Raw genomic sequence first — 21,397 nt, 5'->3', positions numbered from 1 at the left:
CATCAGTTGTGTATACTTATCACACTGACCACCATCTGATATGCAGTCCCATCAATTGTGTATACTTATCACACTGACCACCATCTGATGTCCAGCCCCATCAGTTGTGTATACTTACCACACTGACCACAATCTGATATGCAGTCCCATCAGTTGTGTATACTTATCACACTGACCACCATCTGATGTCCAGCCCCATCAGTTGTGTATACTTACCACACTGACCACCATCAAATATCCAGTCCCATCAGTTATGTATTCTTATCACACTGACCACCATCTGATGTCCAGTCCAATCAGTTGTGTATACTTATCACACTGACCACCATCTGATGTCCAGCCCCATCAGTTGTGTATACTTACCACACTGACCACCATCTGATATGCAGTCCCATCAATTGTGTATACTTATCACACTGACCACCATCTGAAGTCCAGTCCAATCAGTTGTGTATACTTATCACACTGACCACCATCTGATATGCAGTCCCATCAATTGTGTATACTTATCACACTGACCACCATCTGATATGCAGTCCCATCAATTGTGTATACTTATCACACTGACCACCATCTGATGTCCAGTCCCATCAGTTGTGTATACTTATCACTCTGACCACCATCTGATGTCCAGTCCCATCAGTTATGTATACTTACCACACTGGCCACCATCTGATATCCAATCCCATCAGTTGTGTATACTTATTACACTTACCACCATCTGATGTCCAGTCCCATCAGTTATGTATACTTACCACACTGACCCCCATCTGATGTCCAGTCCCATCAGTTATGTATACTTACCACACTGACCCCCATCTGATGTCCAGTCCCATCAGTTATGTATACTTACCACACTGACCCCCATCTGATGTCCAGTCCCATCAGTTGTGTATACTTACCACACTGACCACTATCTGATGTCCAGTCCCATCATTTGTGTATACTTACCACATTGTTCACCAACAAGCTGGTATCCACTGGCACAAGACATTGACTGTGTTATAGTGATAGACTGAACATTTTTTCGTAGAATAGCTCCAGCTGTAACTAGCTGAAAAGAACAGAGAAGATGAAAATTACACACTGTTTCTGTTCCTTGAGAATAAGGGCAAGGGCTGAAACAATTATAGTATGTAGGCAAACAAATCCTCCAAAAAAAATGTTACACAGATTTAATGATGGGGAAAATGGGCATTAGTGAATGTTAAACCTCATACAAAATAAAACACTGACCTATGATGGAGTAAAAATTCACTCTACAAAATCTGACATCTAGTGAATCCCGTATTGAGACATGTAATATAAGGACACAATATTCACTAAAAACTCCTGCTTACCTCAAAATCCATAGTATCAGTATTATACACTACATATGTCAAGGCTTCAAAGGGCAAAAAGGTCACTGAGACACCATCCACAGGAACTGACAGTATTTCCCTGGAAAGAAAAATAATATTAAATTTACTGACCTTCCAAAGAATGACACAGACACTATAAACCCTGGGCTACGTATATAGTGGTACACAGACACTATAAAAACTGGGGCTATGAATACATAGTGGTACATAGACACTATGAACACTGGGGCTATGTATATAGTGGTACACAGACACTATAAAAACTGGGGCTATGAATACATAGTGGTACATAGACACTATAAACACTGGGGCTATGTATATAGTGGTACACAGACACTATGAACACTTGGGCTATGTATATAGTGGTACACAGACACTATGAACACTTGGGCTATGTATATAGTGGTACACAGACACTATAAACTCTGGGGCTATGTATATAGTGGTACACAGACACAATAAAAACTGGGGCTATGAATACATAGTGGTACATAGACACTATGAACACTGGGGCTTTGTATATAGTGGTACACAGACACTATGAACACTTGGGCTATGTATATAGTGGTACACAGACACTATAAAAACTGGGGCTATGAATACATAGTGGTACATAGACACTATGAACACTGGGGCTTTGTATATAGTGGTACACAGACACTATGAACACTTGGGCTATGTATATAGTGGTACACAGACACTATAAACTCTGGGGCTATGTATATAGTGGTACACAGACACAATAAACACTGGGGCTATGTATATAGTGGTACGCAGACACTATAAAAACTGGGGCTATGAATACATAGTGGTACATAGACACTATGAACACTGGGGCTTTGTATATAGTGGTACACAGACACTATGAACACTTGGGCTATGTATATAGTGGTACACAGACACTATAAAAACTGGGGCTATGAATACATAGTTGTACATAGACACTATAAACACTGGGGCTATGTATATAGTGGTATACAGACACTATGAACACTGGGACTATGTATATAGTGGTATACAGACACTATGAACACTGGGACTATGTATATAGTGGTATACAGACACTATGAACACTGGGACTATGTATATAGTGGTATACAGATACTATGAACACTGGGACTATGTATATAGTCTAACACAAAAACAATAAACACTGGGACTATGTATATAGTGAAACACAGACACTATAAACACTGGGGCTATGTATATAGTGGTACATAGACACAATACACACGGGGGCTATGTATATAGTCTAACACAGACACAATACACACTGGGGCTATGTATATAGTGGTACACAGACACTATAAACTCTGGGGCTATGTATATAGTGGTACACAGACACAATAAACACTGGGGCTATGACTATAGTGGTACACAGACACAATACACATTGGAGCTATGTATATAGTGAAACACAGACACAATAAACACTGGGGCTATGTATATAGTGAAACACACACAATACACACTGGGGCTATGTATATAGTGGTACACAGACACTATGAACACTTGGGCTATGTATATAGTGGTACACAGACACTATAAACTCTGGGGCTATGTATATAGTGGTACACAGACACTATAAACTCTGGGGCTATGTATATAGTGGTACACAGACACAATAAACACTGGGGCTATGTATATAGTGAAACACACACAATACACACTGGGGCTATGTATATAGTGGTACACAGACACAATAAACACTGGGGCTATGTATATAGTGGTACATAGACACAATACACACTGGGGCTATGTATATAGTGAAACACAGACACTATAAACACTGGGGTTATGTATAAACAGGTACACATACACTATAAACACAGACACAATAAACACTGGGGTTATGTATATATCAAAACACAGACACTATAAACACTGGGGCTATGTATATATCAGAACACAGACACAATAAACACTGGGGCTATGTATATATAGTGGTACACAGACACAATAAACACTGGGGCTATGTATATAGTGAAACACAGACACTATAAACACAGGGGCTATGTATATAGTGAAACACAGACACTATAAACACAGGGGCTATGTATATAGTGAAACACAGACACTATAAACACTGGGGCTATGTATATAGTGGTACACAGACACAATACACATTGGGGCTATGTATATAGTGAAACACAGACACAATACACACTGGGGCTATGTATATAGTGGTACACAGACACAATACACATTGGGGCTATGTATATAGTGAAACACAGACACTATAAACACAGGGGCTATGTATATAGTGAAACACAGACACTATGAACACAGGGGTTATGTATATATCAAAACACAGACACTATAAACACTGGGGCTATGTATATAGTGGTACACAGACACTATGAACACTGGGGCTATGTATATAGTGGTACACAGACACAATACACATTGGGGCTATGTATATAGTGAAACACAGACACAATACACACTGGGGCTATGTATATAGTCAAACACAGACACTATAAACACTGGGGCTATGTATATAGTGGTACACAGACACAATACACATTGGGGCTATGTATATAGTGAAACACAGACACAATAAACACTGGGGCTATGGATATAGTGGTACACAGACACAATACACACTGGGGCTATGTATATAGTGGTACACAGACACAATACACATTGGGGCTATGTATATAGTGAAACACAGACACAATACACACTGGGGCTATGTATATAGTGGTACACAGACACTATAAACAATGGAGCTATGTATATAGTGAAACACAGACACAATAAACACTGGGGCTATGTATATAGTGGAACACAGAAACTATAAACAATGGAGCTATGTATATAGTGAAACACAGACACAATAAACACTGGGGCTATGGATATAGTGGTACACAGACACAATACACACTGGGGCTATGTATATAGTGAACACACTGGGGCTATGTATATAGTGGTACACAGACACTATAAACAATGGGTCTGTTTATATGGTAATTCATAAGCTATTCACACTATAAACACAGGGGCTATGTATATAGTGAAACACAGACACTATAAACACAGGGGATATGTATATATCAAAACACAGACACAATAAACACTGGGGCTATGTATATTGTGGTACACAGACACTATAAACACAGGGGCTATGTATATAGTGAAACACAGACACTATAAACACTGGGGTTATATATATAGTGGTACACAGACACAATACACACTGGGCCTATGTATATAGTGGTACACAGACACTATAAACAATGGGTCTGTTTATATGGTAATTCATAAGCTATTCACACTATAAACACAGGGGCTATGTATATAGTGAAACACAGACACTATAAACACTGGGGTTATATATATAGTGGTACACAGACACAATACACACTGGGCCTATGTATATAGTGGTACACAGACACTATAAACACAGGGGTTATGTATATATCAAAACACAGACACTATAAACACTGGGGCTATGTATATAGCGAAACACAGACACAATAAACACTGGGGCTATGTATATAGAGGTACACAGACACAATACACACTGGGGCTATGTATATAGTGAAACACAGACACTATAAACACTGGGGTTATGTATATAGTGGTACACAGACACAATACACACTGGGCCTATGTATATAGTGGTACACAGACACTATAAACACTGGGGTTATGTATATAGCAAAACACAGACACAATAAACACTGGGGCTATGTATATAGAGGTACACAGACACAATACACACTGGGGCTATGAATATAGTGGTACACAGACACAATACACATTGGGGCTATGTATATAGTGAAACACAGACACTATAAACACTGGGGCTATGTATATAGTCAAACACAGACACTATAAACACTGGGGCTATGTATATAGCGAAACACAGACACAATAAACACTGGGGCTATGTATATTGTGGTACACAGACACTATAAACACTGGGGCTATGTATATAGCGAAACACAGACACAATAAACACTGGGGCTATGTATATAGTGGTACACAGACACTATAAACAATGGGTCTGTTTATATGGTAATTCATAAGCTATTCAGCTAAGCTATGCATATTTTCACTGTTTATTTTGACTTAAGTAATTTGAGGATGACATGTTAAATGTAAGGAACTTACTCTAATCCGGTCAATGTGAAGCTGACTCTCAATAACTTCCCCTCTAGAGTTTCACACCTCAGATTGGGTACTATTACACAATTAGGTTTACAAACACCAACAGCCCTCAGGCGGGTACTCAATCTATCGACAAAGACATCCAGATCAGCAGACTTGCACGAAATGACAAGGTCATAAAGCAAATCCACCGCGACTTGATACGAAGTTATTCCAACAGCTATAAATACAAGAAACAAAGATATCATTGATGAGGCCATCTCAATTATAACATTATATTATTTCAAATGAGAGATATTTAAATTTTACTGCGTTACATAGTACAGTAGTTAATAATTGTTTGTTTTATCTCTGCTTTTTAACCCTGCATGTTGAGGGAGGTGGTTCCATGTAATGTAATGCATATATCATTGTCCAGATGACATGGAAGAGTGAGAATTTGAAATAATTTGTACACATTTGTCACAAGTGTTTAAAAGATAACATGCATAATGAATAAATGGCTGCTCTATCGTCTCGGAACAGGCTACCGGCATATGTGTGTTGTTTACATTGATTTGGAGGGGGGTATTTTCATGGGTCAATAGGACAGACCAGTTTATGTCTAGCACCTGTTAGATATTAACATGTATTATTATTACACTATATGAAAGTAATATCATAGAATTGGCTTTTTCCCTGAAATCCCAACATTAGGGAATTAGCTCACAAAAAGGGTGTGTTAGTTTGGAGAACTAAGACCCAGTGAATTAGTACAGAGGATGCGTGTGGCTTGATCAAGATATCGACCAATCAGCGTCGAGGAAGGTGGGGCTACAAATAAGTTTGTCAATGTTGAAATTAAATCAACACCCTACTCTTGCCAAGTGATATTGTTGTACTGTAGTCTGCAATTTGCTTATTTTGATGCTGTTAAAAATTAAAAAAATGATATAACTGTTCATCATGTTTTTATTGTATATTGTCAGATTGATGTTTTTGTATCAATATAATAAAACAGTTAAAGTACTGGTATGGTTATTTTGGGATATAGCAAGTTTCTGGTTGCCCTTGACCAGGTCTATTTCCCCACGGCGAAGTCGCCGGGAACCAGAAACTTGTTATATCCCTTATAACCATACTTTAACTGTATATTAGGTGATATTTCAGATATAATACAGGTACAAGTTTGATTTATTTCCCATCAAAAATAAACAAAATATTCCTGAAAGTATTATTTCCATAATGTACTAAAGTATAAACTTTACCCCTTTTCAAGATGGGAATAGGTGACCTGTTGGTTGTGAAATTCTCAACTTTGTTAAAGCACCTTAAGACCTTTCCATCCATTAAGAGTATTTTTTTGAATCTAGCAATCTTGGTCTGAAGAAGATTGTTGAAATATAGCCATTAAGGCGCATTTTGACACTTTTGGTCCCTGCCCCAAAGACCCCTGAAGGATAAGACCTATTTCATTCATAGTTTTGGTTCTTTCCTGCAAAATTTTATTAAAATTGATTCAGTGGTTTTGAAGAAGTTGAAAAAGTGAAATGTTTACAGATGCACGATAGACAATGTATGACAGATGATAACAGACAAAAGGCAAAAAGTCTTAGTTGACCTGAAAATTGATGTCTGTGCTTTCATCACAGTCAATATATTCCACAGAAAAAGAAACGACATTCCCCTTCCATGACAAAAGTCAGACTAAATAGCATGAATATAGGCCTTATGGGTCTGAGAAAGAAGTTGTTTAATGGAAACACGGATGTCTGAGGGTTGGATGATGAAAGGTGTGCCATTGCATAAGGCTTACATAAACTTTTTATCAGATGGGCAGAGAAACAAAGAGATTCCAGTCTACAAACAACAGTTATGTTATTAAAACAAATCAGAAGAAAAATGTACAGTTCAATGAAGTATCGGTAGGCTAGAGCACCGAGACTAGATATCATATCCAGAAATATAGAAGGGTAGTGTTAGATCTGACATCTCTGTTCAATGGAGTACCGGTAGGCTAGAGTACTGAGACTAGATATCATATCCAGAAATATAGAAGGGTAGTGTTAGATCTGACATCTCAGTTCAATGGAGTACTGGTAGGCTAGAGCACCGAGACTAGATATCATATCCAGAAATATAGAAGGGTAGTGTTAGATCTGACATCTCAGTTCAATAAAGTACTGGTAGGCTAGAGCACCGAGACTAGATATCATATCCCGAAATATAGAAGGGTAGTGTTAGATCTGACATCTCTGTTCAATGGAGTACCGGGTAGGCTAGAGCACCGAGACTATAGATATCATATCCAGAAATATAGAAGGATAGTGGTAGATCTGACATCTTGGTGGACAAACACCATCGCGAAACTAGATGGAACTTGAAGCAGTGACTTCATGAATATTTTTAAAATGTTCATCGGGCTTTCATACAAAGTCTGGGGATCTGACATGATTTAGCACATAAGAAATTTACATGAAACAGTGATTTTTTTATTGAAGTCATGCTGTCAGGCCAAATTTGAGTCACAATGACCTTTTTTTGGCTCGTAACGTTTCACCTTTCTTACATGCACCAACACACTATGACTGGTGATCGTACATAAAATACTATAAGAGAAATGCTTTAGAAACAGTTTTGCCATGATTAAGGTCAGATTTCAAAACTTAAGTCACAGTGAATAACTTTTTGGTTTGCATCACTTCCCCTCCCCTCAATGTAACTCACTCCCAAATTTGATTATCCTAATGACATAGTACAGGAGAAACACCATTTAATGGTCAAATACTACACTATCTCCCAATCCCGACTTATTCCAAAAAATCTACTACAAACCTCCACAGGCAGGCAGAAGGAAGGAATCATAGGGTTCATCTGGGTTGTACACGCCTAAATTGGTGCAGTGGAAAAACTCTGGTATGGGTCCAGATATTGCCAAATTGTTAGAGCAAGTGGCTTTGTGAGCTTTCATGTTGGAACCCACAGTAAAATCTGTCAAAGCACCATTAAAAACTGGAGCAGGGCAGTCATCATCTAAACATAGATACAAATCATATGTTATAAGGATTTTAAAACACAATATCATCAATGAAAATGATGTGAAAATCATAACATTTTCTTAATAATGTTTGAGAATAAGGATTAAAAAACACACAATTTCAGCATGATGATTATATGGTTTCTCCATAAATATTTCAAATTCATCCCAAACAAAGTACACTTTTACAAGCAAATTACATTAATGTTGTACTGACTCAATACTTAATAGACTTTTACGAGTAAACTAATAAATCAAAGTCACACTGACCCTAAACAAACTAGAAAATGTCTGTAAGACATAAATGCCCCCGCTGCCATGAGAAATTAGTTTCAGTGCTCTATAAAAAGTTACAACTACTTTGATCTTGATGCCCTGAAACATGCACACACACAAGGTACTACACTTAAAGCTGACAAGTTGATTTTAATATTCATGTTTTTTCTGTATGTTATTACCATCTGCATAACATATTGAATGAAGTTTCTAAGTGTTAAAATTGAATCAGTTGATGATTTTCTATATATAGCAACAGTGACCTTGGCCTTGACCTTAAAACCCTGAAACACAACGATGTCCGAAGTAAACTCAAACTTGACCTTTGTATAAAGTTTGACCAAAATCTGTCAAAGAATGAAGTTGCTACGTGTTAACATGGAATCGGGACGAGACGGGACGGACATTTAGGCAGCACTATATGACCCCCCCCCCCCATTTTATGGAGGGTTGTACCTTTGTATAAAGTTTTAAAAAAGAGTTTTTTAGATCAAGGTCACATTGACCCTAAACTACGGTAAACAAATATTTATAATATAATTAAATCAAGACCCAACTGACTCTAGAGTAAATAAACTTTTATAAATAAATGAGATCAATTAAGTTCCATTGACCCTATACTAAACTGACTTATATAATTATATATATTAGATCAATGTCATACTGATCCTCGACTAACCTAGCTTTTATAATTAAATTAGATCATAGTAACACTAACCCTGGACTAAACTGACTTGAATAAGTAAATAAGGTAAAGGTCACACTGACCTTAAACTAGACTTTTACCTGTAAATTTAACACTGACTTTACAAACAATTAAAAGTAAACACACTTACATTGAACGTATAGCGGAAACCGGCACATAGCAAAGTTTTTCATTCCATCTATGGCGTAGAAAACCAAGACAATTCGCCCACGAGTGTACGATTCACCTGTAACAGAGGGCAAACAAAAGAGAATATCATACAATCAACTTAAAAACTGCTGATCATATATCTGGCATAGTGGTAAAGTCAAGTTGCTTGTTACAATGTTTCCCATACAGGGATCTAGATGGGATTTTCTCTTTAACCTTGCTCTCACAGGCTAAGGTTGAGGTACTCTGGAAAACTGGGAAAAAGTCCTCATCGATGTGGATCGAAGTATGTCACTAATGAACTTATATCTAGTTGCATGTTTATATATAACTGTTCATCTAGAAAAAATTCTCTTTAGTTCAATCAATAGCCAGGTGAATGAAGCCATTACATTATTTACTTATTATTTATATATAATATATAGCTAATGCCATTACAGTATTATCTTATTATTTATATATAATATATAGCTAATGCCATTACAGTATTATCTTATTATTTATATATAATATATAGCTAATGCCATTACAGTATTATCTTATTATTTATATATAATATATAGCTAATGCCATTACAGTATTATCTTATTATTTATATATAATATATAGCTAATGCCATTACAGTATTATCTTATTATTTATATATAATATATAGCTAATGCCATTACAGTATTATCTTATTATTTATATATAATATATAGCTAATGCCATTACAGTATTATCTTATTATTTATATATAATATATAGCTAATGCCATTACAGTATTATCTTATTATTTATATATAATATATAGCTAATGCCATTACAGTATTATCTTATTATTTATATATAATATATAGCTAATGCCATTACAGTATTATCTTATTATTTATATATAATATATAGCTAATGCCATTACAGTATTATCTTATTATTTATATATAATATATAGCTAATGCCATTACAGTATTATCTTATTATTTATATATAATATATAGCTAATGCCATTACAGTATTATCTTATTATTTATATATAATATATAGCTAATGCCATTACAGTATTATCTTATTATTTATATATAATATATAGCTAATGCCATGGCAGCAGGTTTTGACATGAAATGATTCAATTTTACCAGATATGTCTGTACCATGAATAGGTCACAGTATTAAATTAGCACTGAGGTAAAGGATTCCAACTGCGATCTTTATTATCTGGCTATCTGACAGAGAGTGACAAGCTCCTGTAAGTACAGTTAAAGAGATAACGCCTGATGCCCTGTACAGGTTAACCAATGGGCAGAGTGCAACATAACTTAAAGTCTTGATAACAAGCCTTATTTTACTAGAAATATTGCCGGAATGGCTAATTTATACCTCCTGTAAAGATTTCTTTATATTCACAGAGCTAGTGGCATGCTTCTTGTACTCCACACTCTCCGCAGCCAAGAAATTATGGCATACCAAATCTGGTTACTCCAGGTGAAATAGTATAGCAGATACACCCCAGGCTAACTTTTTCAAAAGTCAAATCATAGGTAACAGTGACATATACTGATCCCATGCAAAACTGACCAAAGGGCCATGTGAGCTAAAAATAAATTACGCACAGGTTTTTCTCACGTTTATGCTTAGCCATTGTCATTGTATAACATACATATTGACTTTAAATCAGAATCCAGTCATATTTGACTATAACATAATGCGCAGAAACTGTCAACCCTTCAGAGCACAGTATGCTAATTAATTATGCATGAATTTGTTTGACTCCAAACTTTGCCTCAGTCCTTTTATAATGTTTATGCTAACTAAACTTCATCAAAATCTAATGACATTTAAGCAAATTATCTTGCATAAACCAAATTGTGGGCATCGAACAATGGGAACACGGCTGGTATGCTAGTTAATTATATGCACAAATCGGTAAACTTCGATCTTAGCCTCAGTCTCTGTATATTGTACATGCTGACCAAGTTTCATAAAAATCAACCAATAATTAAGCAAGTTATCTTACCAGAGCGGATGCTGATTATTTGGAGCACAGTATGCTAATCTATCACGAAAAGATTTTGTTCAACTTCGTCTTTACCTCAGTCTTTGTATATATTGTACATGCTTACTAAGTTTCATCAAAATTGAATGATGTATTCTATTTAGCAAGTTATCTATCGGAAACCAAAGTGTGGGCGGACACTCCCCATACCATTATACATCCCATAAAAAATGTTGACAGTCGTATAAAGATTGATGGATAGGTAGATAGATAGCAAGACAGCTAGATGAACAGGGAAATGAACAGTTAGACAGAGAAATGAAAGATAAACAGATTAACTCCAGCACATGTATATCCTAATATCAGATCTGTGTGTAATATATCTTACCATCTGCTACAGAAGAATATTTAGTGATATCTGTAGGATGATTAAAACTGATGCTGTTCTTCAAACCTGGGAAGTTTACTATCTGTTCATCAGGCATTGGAAACTCTTTCCTAAATGGTGGACAACTGACCACAGTTGGAGGCATCTTATCTGTGAAATATAACAATCAATTATTATTAAGAGTTTCCTGACAAGCTCAATATCAGGCAGTTACATTACCCTATTCTTCCTAATTCGTGCACCTTTTTTTTCTGGGAAAGATGATTTGTATGCTTAATTAAAACCTGTAAAAACGTTGCTTACTTTACTGATATGCCTATCAAATAATCAGTCTTTTGACTGAAGACTTTGTACCTTTTAGCGTTTTCATTATTTAGGCAATATCCTTTCAACAGCCTTTCAACAGTAATTGTATGTGTAAGTATATTATAACTCCCCTGTTATGCAGTGAATACACCCATTTCATTGGGTTGACATTGATCAACAATCTCCCACATCACTTTTCAAACCAGTGAAACGACGAAGGATTATCAAAGAGGCTCGCTAAAATGAAAAATCTTAAGACTCGTTTCATAAATCTCATATGACATGGAAACTCATGTAAAATCCTATATGATCAATGTATGAAAAAACTGAGCTTCTGAAAGCAGCTATCGTACATTGATCAATGGCCACAGTGTATAATTCAAATTGTATGGTCTCTCAGAGCTAGCCTTATAACCTAATCTTATCTCTAGCTATAGAATACTTACCTGCTGTCATTTGAAACTCATCTTCCAACGTTGGATTATTGTCATGTACAGTAATGGTAGAACTAAACGTCACACTTTTAGTCTGTGCATAGTTCATCCACTTTTGAACTATCTCATTGGGATCTGGTATGGTGTATACATTACCAAATGCTAAGAACTGGTCAGATGTGGACAAAATTTTATTCCAAATCATCACTTGACTTATTTTTCCAAGAAAAGATTGTCCCAAGAGTACTTGAAACCTACAGGAAAAAAAACAAAAAATTGCATTTTTATGAACGTTTTTTTTTTCGTATTTATTCATGTACTCATTTTTTTTTTAATTTTTAAGAATCCTTTCCAACAATTCAAAGTTTTCGTTTTCTTATACCATGACGATAATAAAACTAGAAAATGTCTGTAAGACATAAATGCCCCCGCTGCCATGTGAAATTAGTTTCAGTGCTCTATAAAAAGTTACAACTACTTTGATCTTGATGCCCTGAAACATGCACACACACAAGGTACTACACTTAAAGTTGACAAGTTGATTTTAATATTCATATGTTTTTTCTGTATGTTATTACCATCTGCATAACATATTGAATGAAGTTGCTAAGTGTTAAAATTGAATCAGTTAATGCTTTTCTATATATAGCAAGTGACCTTGGCCTTGACCTTGGAACCCTGAAACACAACAATGTCTGAAGTATACTCATACTTGACCTTTGCATAAAGTTTGACCAAAATCCATGAAAGAATGAAGTTGATAAGTGTTTAAATTGAATCAGTTGATGATTTTCTACATATAGCAACAGTGACCTTGGCCTTGACCTTGGAACCCTGAATAACAAGTATGTCAGAGGTATACCCATATTTGACCTTTGTATAAAGTTTGACCAAAATCTGTGAAAGAATGAAGTTGCTAAGTGTTTAAATTGAATCAGTTGATGATTTTCTATATATAGCAAGTGACCTTGGCCTTGACTTTGGAACACAACAATGTCCGAAATATACTCATACTTGACCTTTGTGTAAAGTTTGACCAAAATCTGTGAAAGAATGAAGTTGCTAAGTGTTTAAATTGAATCAGTTGATGATTTTCTATATATAGCAAGTGACCTTGGCCTTGACCTTGGAACACAACAATGTCCGAAATATACTCATACTTGACCTTTGTATAAAGTTTGACCAAAATGACCAAAATATCTGTCAAGTGTTTACATTCAATGGGGACGGGACAGGACGGGACAGGACGGGATGGGACGGACATGGGCAACACTATATGCCCCCCCCCATTTTATGGAGGGTTATACCTTCGTATAAAGTTTGACCAAAATCTGTCAAAGAATGAAGTTGCTAAGTGTTCACATTGAATCGGGACGGGTGTTTACATTGAATCGCGACGGGACGGGACGGACATGGGAAACACTATATGCCCCCCTCATTCCATGGTGGGGGCATAAAAAGCGGCCCAATGGGCCTGAACCACTGACTTGGAAACTAAAGCAATCATGGAACAAGAGGCCCAGAGGGCCTGTTTGGCTCACCTGTTTCTTTTGTTACATGAAACTGACATATAGGTAACTTCAGACTAAATTTGGTAACTAGAACACAACACATTTTAACATCTCTTAAACGATTCGATATTGTTGTTTGAAATTTGAAATTTTTATTTTAAAGCTTTTAACCCACTTTGACCTTTGACTCGGGCTAGCACTTAAAGTTGATATTTGACCTCATTACTGTAATAAAGAAAACAATTCACAGCTGGTCTACATAACATAACCATGTATCATGACTCTAGTCGAAATTGATTCTTAGCATATATATTAATTAATATTAACGGTAGTCGTTGGTCAGACATAAAATACTTAAATCAGTCAATAGCAATTTATAATACGACAGTTTACCCCTTCGGGAACCTCAAAGGTGCCCGATTCATACTCGGAACATCTTTAGGTTATATGTAATTCCCGTGGGAAATTTGGAACGCCTTTAGGTTTTATGCTATTCCTGTTTAAAAATGAAATTGATATCCGAGTTATCCAAGAGCTTGTAATAAGCGCCTGGTATATTCCGACAGAAGCAAGACACTTTTACTATTTTTCTTATCTGTAGGATTGAGGCATGTAAACAGTTGGTGCATCTTGTGGTAACTTTTGATCAGAACTTCATACTGCTGTGTATGATCTTGTTCTGTCAAAGTGAGGTGATTGTTTGACCTATATACTAGCACAGTCCTTAGGTGTAACAAGGGTAACCCAACTGTGAAATTTGAAACAGATCTGTTAATCATACTTCTAAGAAATAGTTATAACAAATTGGAACTGTTGAAATGCAAGATGGCTTCCTGGCAACAAGATTGTTTTTTCTGATCAGCCTCAAAATTAAACATGCACAACTTAGGACCTATGAAAATCAATATAGGAAATTTTATAAAGATCTGTCCATGCAGTACTTCTTAAGAAAAAGTGGTAACAAAATTGAACTGTCAATTTTCAAGATGACTGTTTGCATGGTTGCAATCCAGATATGCGTTACTAGGGATCATGAGAAAACTTCATGTGAAAGATCCCAAAGGGTGTTGATTGTGAGTGAAAAATTTTCAATTAATTTAAGACACAAGCTAAGGTTTACCAAGTGTCTTATACAATTTCAAATAAACAAATGTGAGTTAAATGAACATATATAAGAGGCCCATGGGCCCTAAAGGTCACCCGAGTTGTAATTGTTATATATGTTATTGTGATTAGACACAAAAAAATAGTACATATTAGCCAAATATGCCTTTTTGACAGTTGTTTCTTTGACAAAATGATGTTGGAGAGTGACATACATAGATCATATATGATATATAGCTGGCTAACTTCAGAATAACGGAAATGATAAAATCGTATAACAAAGTCAAATTTACCCTCAACCCAGGGAGAAATAGTTGACCTATGGGTAGGGAAATACACAATTTTAATAAAGCACCTTCGGACCTTTACATCCTTGAAAAGGGATAGGTTTCAGCATATCTTGGTCTGAAAAGAAGACTGTTGAAATTTTAGCCAATTTGACCCCTTTTAGGTCTCGTCTCTCAGGCCCTTTAAGGGACGAGCTCAAGTTAAGTGTCCTAATATTGATAACATCAAACTGCAATCACATGATATTCCAACCAAGTTTGAATTATCGTTCAGTGAAAATAAGAGAGAGAAAAAAAGAAAATAAAAGTGTTATTTCTCTATTAAAGCTAGAGCAGTCTTAACCCTCTCCCCCAGGGGGGAACAGGTGACTTGGTAATGAAAGGGCAGGACCTGACCCATGAGCTAATCCTGGTAGCATGCTTGTATCTGTCTCTTCATGCCCAGCTATTGTATGATGTGGGTATAGGTTGTGGGTTATAGGTTCCAATGTTATGATCCACAGACTAAGTCTACAGGGACATGGACGAATCCCAGCACAACCATTGTAGCTTGAGTGCATATGTCTCATAATGCTCAGCAATTGTAAAAAATAATATGGTTTTAGATTTGGGATCTCAATCATATTCATGTTATGATCCAAGGCTTTGGTCACCAGCAGTCGAAAGGACCCTACAGGAAATCATGGTAGCATGAGTATGTTTGTCTTCTCATGCCCAGTAGTTACAACAGAAATAAATATACTTTTTCTATTTTATCAACAATATAAGTGCCAAGGTGGTCTTAAACTTTGGAAGAACTAGAGTGGTCAGAGAAAACATGCATGGCCATCAGGAAGGCACCCTGCTACCTTTTCATATTTGAGTAGGAAATAAAATCTGACCATCTTGGTAAAAGACAAGTGCACTATCCATTGTGTCATCCAACCACTCTATAATCCAAGGAGTAAGTCTACAGGGGCGGGGCTATCTGTCCCCAGGATTTGCACTACCTTCATTTAATTCTAAAAAGTTGCATTGCCCCATGACATCAGATGAAAAATAATTGGTTAATAAAAAATAAAAATAAAAATTGGTAAGATTAGGCATTTAAATTAAAACCTCTATTTTCCCTTCTTTGGCCCTGCCCTTTTTCCCCCTGGGGGGCATATTCACATCAAATTTGGTGCCAATCTGTGGAGTCATATTGGAGGTATAGGCTTTTGAAGTGAAAGTTGATGATGGCCAACAGATGACAGATGCTGTGCCATCTCACAAGCTCTGCCTGGCCAGGTGAACTGAAACCTATCTATTTATACCAAACCCCCTTACCGAAGTGTGACTGAGGTGTACTCATCTGTTCAATTAAATTGGCTATTAAACTCATCTTGAACTACTTAATGAGGTGATACAATAGTACATTACTTTTTTAACCACATTTTCACTCACACTTTTGAAAATGACCGCGGCACAGTCTGCGTAAAGGGATCCTTGGGAGTTGAGTCCAGTTTAACATAGGTTGTACCGTTTTTGTGATAAGTCACTGATACATGATGCCAGATCTTGTCACAGATGTTCTTCCCAAACTCCACCATTTTTAAGTCAGTACCATTGTCAAAAACTACACCTTCATTAGTCACTTTCAGCAAATAATTAGAAGTAGGAGGAGAGTCCATCCAGCCTGGTTCTTGGTGATGAATATCTCTACAGAAACAAGAAACAATAAAGATTAAGATGGTAATGTGATATGTAATATTAAATTATTGTTCATATATAACTACAGTGATATCCCTGTCTTTTGATTTATAATGTATATATTTGTTTTGAATTGTCATATGTGAGGTTGTGTTGATACATTTATTTCTGAATGATTTAATGTTAAATGTATATAATTATTAATAGAATCTTCTCTTACCTTTAGGGTGTGAAAGAGAAATCTCCTACTCAAGTAGTGATCTTTTTTGGTTGTCTAACCTGAGGCTCTGCTGAGGGTAAGACAACCCAAAGAAATCACCCAGAGGGTTGGAGATTTCACTGTTACACCCTCAAGGGAGGGGATGCTTATTTTTCTCCCATCCCAATATTTCAGTAACAACTCAACCGACAGTAGTCTGCCATGTTTGTAAACAAAACAAGAGGCCCAGAGTGTCTGTATCGCTCACCTGAATATTTAAGCAGTCATAGCAATATATTGTCATTAAATATTATATTGCACTACAAATATTTCCCACGCAAACTTTGTTGGCTCCATCTGTTAAAACTACCAGCCAAATATTATTATAAGATTCTATATTTTTTGGTTCTTCTTCAGAAGTTGCTTGACATATTTTCCCCTGTGACCTTGTAAGTAGGTCAAAGTCATTGTCCTTCTCAAACTTTGTAAGCTTTATCCCAAAAAGCTACCAGCCAAATCTTATGAACCCATTCCTTTTGGTTCTTCAGAACAAATCCTTTGAAATGATGTTGACCCCTGTGACCTTTAAAGTAGGTTGAGGTCATTTTCATTTACAAACTTTGGTGAGCTCTATCCAAGGAAGCCACCAGCCAAATATTATAATTTTATGCCTTTCGATTTTCGGAGAAGTCGTTTGATATTTTTGACATACTTAATACCTGTGACCTTGAAAGTAAGTTGAGGTCATTTTCATTCTCAAACTTTGTCGGGGTCTATCTCAGGAAGCCAACAGCCAAATATGAAGGTTCTATACCATTTAGTTCTTCAGAAGAAGTTGTTTAAAGAGTTTGACATATTTGACCGCTGTGACCTTGAAAGTAGGTTGAAGTCATTTTTATTCTCAAACTTTGTCGATCTTTATCCAAGGAAGCCACCAGCCAAATATTATAATTTTATTCCTTTTGATTATTCAGAAGTCGTTTGATGTTTTGGACATATTTAATATCTGTGACATTGAAATTAGTTCAAGGTCATTTTCATTCTCAAACTTTGTCAGGCTCTTTCTCAGGAAGCCAACAGCTAAATATGAAGGTTCTATACCATTTAGTTCTTCAGAAAAGGTCGTTTAAAGAAATTGACATATTTGACCGCTGTGACCTTGAAAGTAGGTCAAAGTCCTTTTCATTCTCAAACTTTGTTGGGCTCTATATCCAAGGAAGCAACCACCAAAATATAAAGATTCTATACTTTTCAGTTCTCCAGGAGAATTTGTTTTAAAAGTTTGGCACATTTGATACCTGTGACATTGAAAGTAGGTCAAAGTCATTTTCATAATCAAACTTTGTCAGGCTCCATCCTAGAAAGCCATCATCCAAATATGAAGATTCTATACCTTTTAGTTCTTCATGAGAAGTCGTTTGAAGTGTTTTGACATATTTGACCGCTGTGACCTTGAAGGTAGGTCAATGTCCTTTTAATGAGGAAACTTAATAGCATTCCATCACAGGTACCTATTAGCAAAATATTATGACCCTGGGGCTTATGGAACTGGAGAAGAAGACTGTTAAAGTTTTCAACATATTTGACCCCTGTGACCTTGAAAGTCGGTCAAGGTAATTTTAATCAGTAAACTTTATAGCACTCTAACCTAGGTACCTACTGGCAAAATATCATGACCCTATGCCTTATGGAACTTGAGAAGAAGATTGTTAAAGTTTTTGACATATTTGACCCCTGTGACCTTGAAAGTAAGTCAAGGTCATTTTAAAGAGAAAACTTTATAGTAGTCTATCACAGGTACCTACTGGCCAAATATCATAACTCTAGGCCCTCAAGTTCCTCAGAAGAAGTCGCTCAAAGAAAAAGTTGACGGACCGACAGACGAATGATGCACGATGCAGTACGGAGGGCCATGTGAGCTAAAAACATTACCGTATTTATCCAACAATAAGTCCATGCTTGGTAATAAGCCCACCAATATATATTGCAGTTAGAATGAAAAGCTTCCCCATTGTCCTGTAATAAGCCCATCCCTCTACTTTCAGTCAGAGATTATGTGTTGGCCCCCTGGGCTTATTGCAGGATAAATATGGTAGTATGGGTGACATGTTTTCTCACTAGTCACCATTTCTTACCCTTCCAGGAGAAGAAGAAATATCAAATTATTTTCCATTGTCATAAAGTAGGTTTTATCTATGGGGGATTATGTTGCTGTTGTTTTGTCTGAACTAAATTATGCAGAAATGTCTGGATAAACGTTAATTATCACAATCATCCAAAATACGCTGTATTTACAGATAAGAAACCATGCAAAGGTGAAATTACCTTATTTCTCACCATGGCAATAAATTAAGAGGGCCTATGTATTCACAGGATGATGGTCTTACCTTTCTTCCAATGCAAGGATAATAGGATTGTTGTAGGTGTCATTACTACACAGCACCCACAGCATCACAGAAAACATGTCAGCATTGGAGAACACAAAGGGATTATTCAAATAGGTTCCCCTAGTGTCTACCATTCCATCCACAGATAATTCACCAATTGGTGCTGAACCTAAAAACAATCAAGTCATCGATGAAATTGATCAAAGGTGTATTCAGACACAAAATTTAATTTACACTGTTGGTGACTTAGACTTGCATTTTAGATGATTTATACTGTTACATTGTAGATGATGTATACTGTTACATTGTTGATGATGTATGCTGTTACATTGTAGATGATTTATACTGTTACATTGTTGATGATGTAAACTGTTACAGTGTAGATGATTTATACTGTTACATTGTTGATAAATTTAATTTACACTGTTGGTGACTTAGACTTGCATTTTAGATGATTTATACTGTTACATTGTAGATGATTTATACTGTAACATTGTAGATGACTTATACTGTTACATTGTAGATGATGTATATCGTTACATTGTAGATGATGTATATCGTTACATTGTAGATGATGTATATCGTTACATTGTAGATGATTTATACTGTTAGATTGTTGATGATTTATACTGTTACATTGTTGATGATGTACACTGTTACATTGTTGATGATGTATACTGTTACATTGTAGATGATTTATACTGTTACATTGTATATGATGTATATCGTTACATTGTAGATGATGTATATCGTTACATTGTAGATGATTTATACTGTTACATTTTTGATGATGTATACTGTAACATTGTAGATGATTTATACTGTTACATTGTAGATGATTTATACTGTTAAAGTGTAGATGATGTAAACTGTTACATTGTAGATTATGTATACTGTTACATTGTTGATGATTTATACTGTTACATTGTAGATGATGTATATCGTTACATTGTAGATGATGTATATCGTTACATTGTAGATGATGTATATCGTTACATTGTAGATGATTTATACTGTTACATTTTTGATGATGTATACTGTAACATTGTAGATGATTGATACTGTTACAATGTTGATGATTTATACTGTTACATTGTTGATGATTTATACTGTTACATTGTTGATGATGTACACTGTTACATTGTTGATGATGTATACTGTTACATTGTAGATGATGTATACTGTTGCATTGTTGATGATGTATACTGTTACATTGTAGTTGATTTATACATTACATTGTTGATGATGTATACTGTTACATTGTTGATGATTTCTACTGTTACATTGTAGATGATGTAAACTGTTACATTGTTGATGATGTATACTGTTACATTGTAGTTGATTTATACATTACATTGTTGATGATGTATACTGTTACATTGTAGATGATTTATACTGTTACAGTGTAGATGATGTAAACTGTTACATTGTAGATGATGTATACTGTTACATTGTTGATGATGTATACTGTTACATTGTAGATGATGTATACTGTTACATTGTAGATGATGTA

At 35.8% G+C, this 21,397-nt stretch overlaps 1 protein-coding gene across 1 annotated transcript in view; it reads right to left on the bottom strand.

Annotated features, from left to right (window-relative positions):
• LOC110447500 overlaps positions 1-21,397 on the bottom strand; it is a 114,877-nt gene that overhangs the window by 55,038 nt on the left and 38,442 nt on the right. Inside the window, exons 17-25 of the mRNA XM_021493236.1 lie at positions 19,885-20,053; positions 17,053-17,307; positions 12,738-12,979; positions 11,986-12,135; positions 9,606-9,701; positions 8,292-8,489; positions 5,481-5,697; positions 1,341-1,440; positions 952-1,054 (exon numbers count right to left, since the gene is read on the bottom strand). Coding sequence (XP_021348911.1) covers positions 952-1,054; positions 1,341-1,440; positions 5,481-5,697; positions 8,292-8,489; positions 9,606-9,701; positions 11,986-12,135; positions 12,738-12,979; positions 17,053-17,307; positions 19,885-20,053 — 1,530 coding nt within the window. The remainder of the gene's footprint in view (positions 1-951; positions 1,055-1,340; positions 1,441-5,480; positions 5,698-8,291; positions 8,490-9,605; positions 9,702-11,985; positions 12,136-12,737; positions 12,980-17,052; positions 17,308-19,884; positions 20,054-21,397) is intronic.

Source organism: Mizuhopecten yessoensis, unplaced genomic scaffold (assembly GCF_002113885.1).
Source record: "Mizuhopecten yessoensis strain PY_sf001 unplaced genomic scaffold, ASM211388v2 scaffold3453, whole genome shotgun sequence".
Taxonomy (NCBI): domain Eukaryota; kingdom Metazoa; phylum Mollusca; class Bivalvia; order Pectinida; family Pectinidae; genus Mizuhopecten; species Mizuhopecten yessoensis.
Note: the sequence above shows the minus strand (reverse complement) of the source record. Positions and strands in the feature narration are given on the sequence as shown.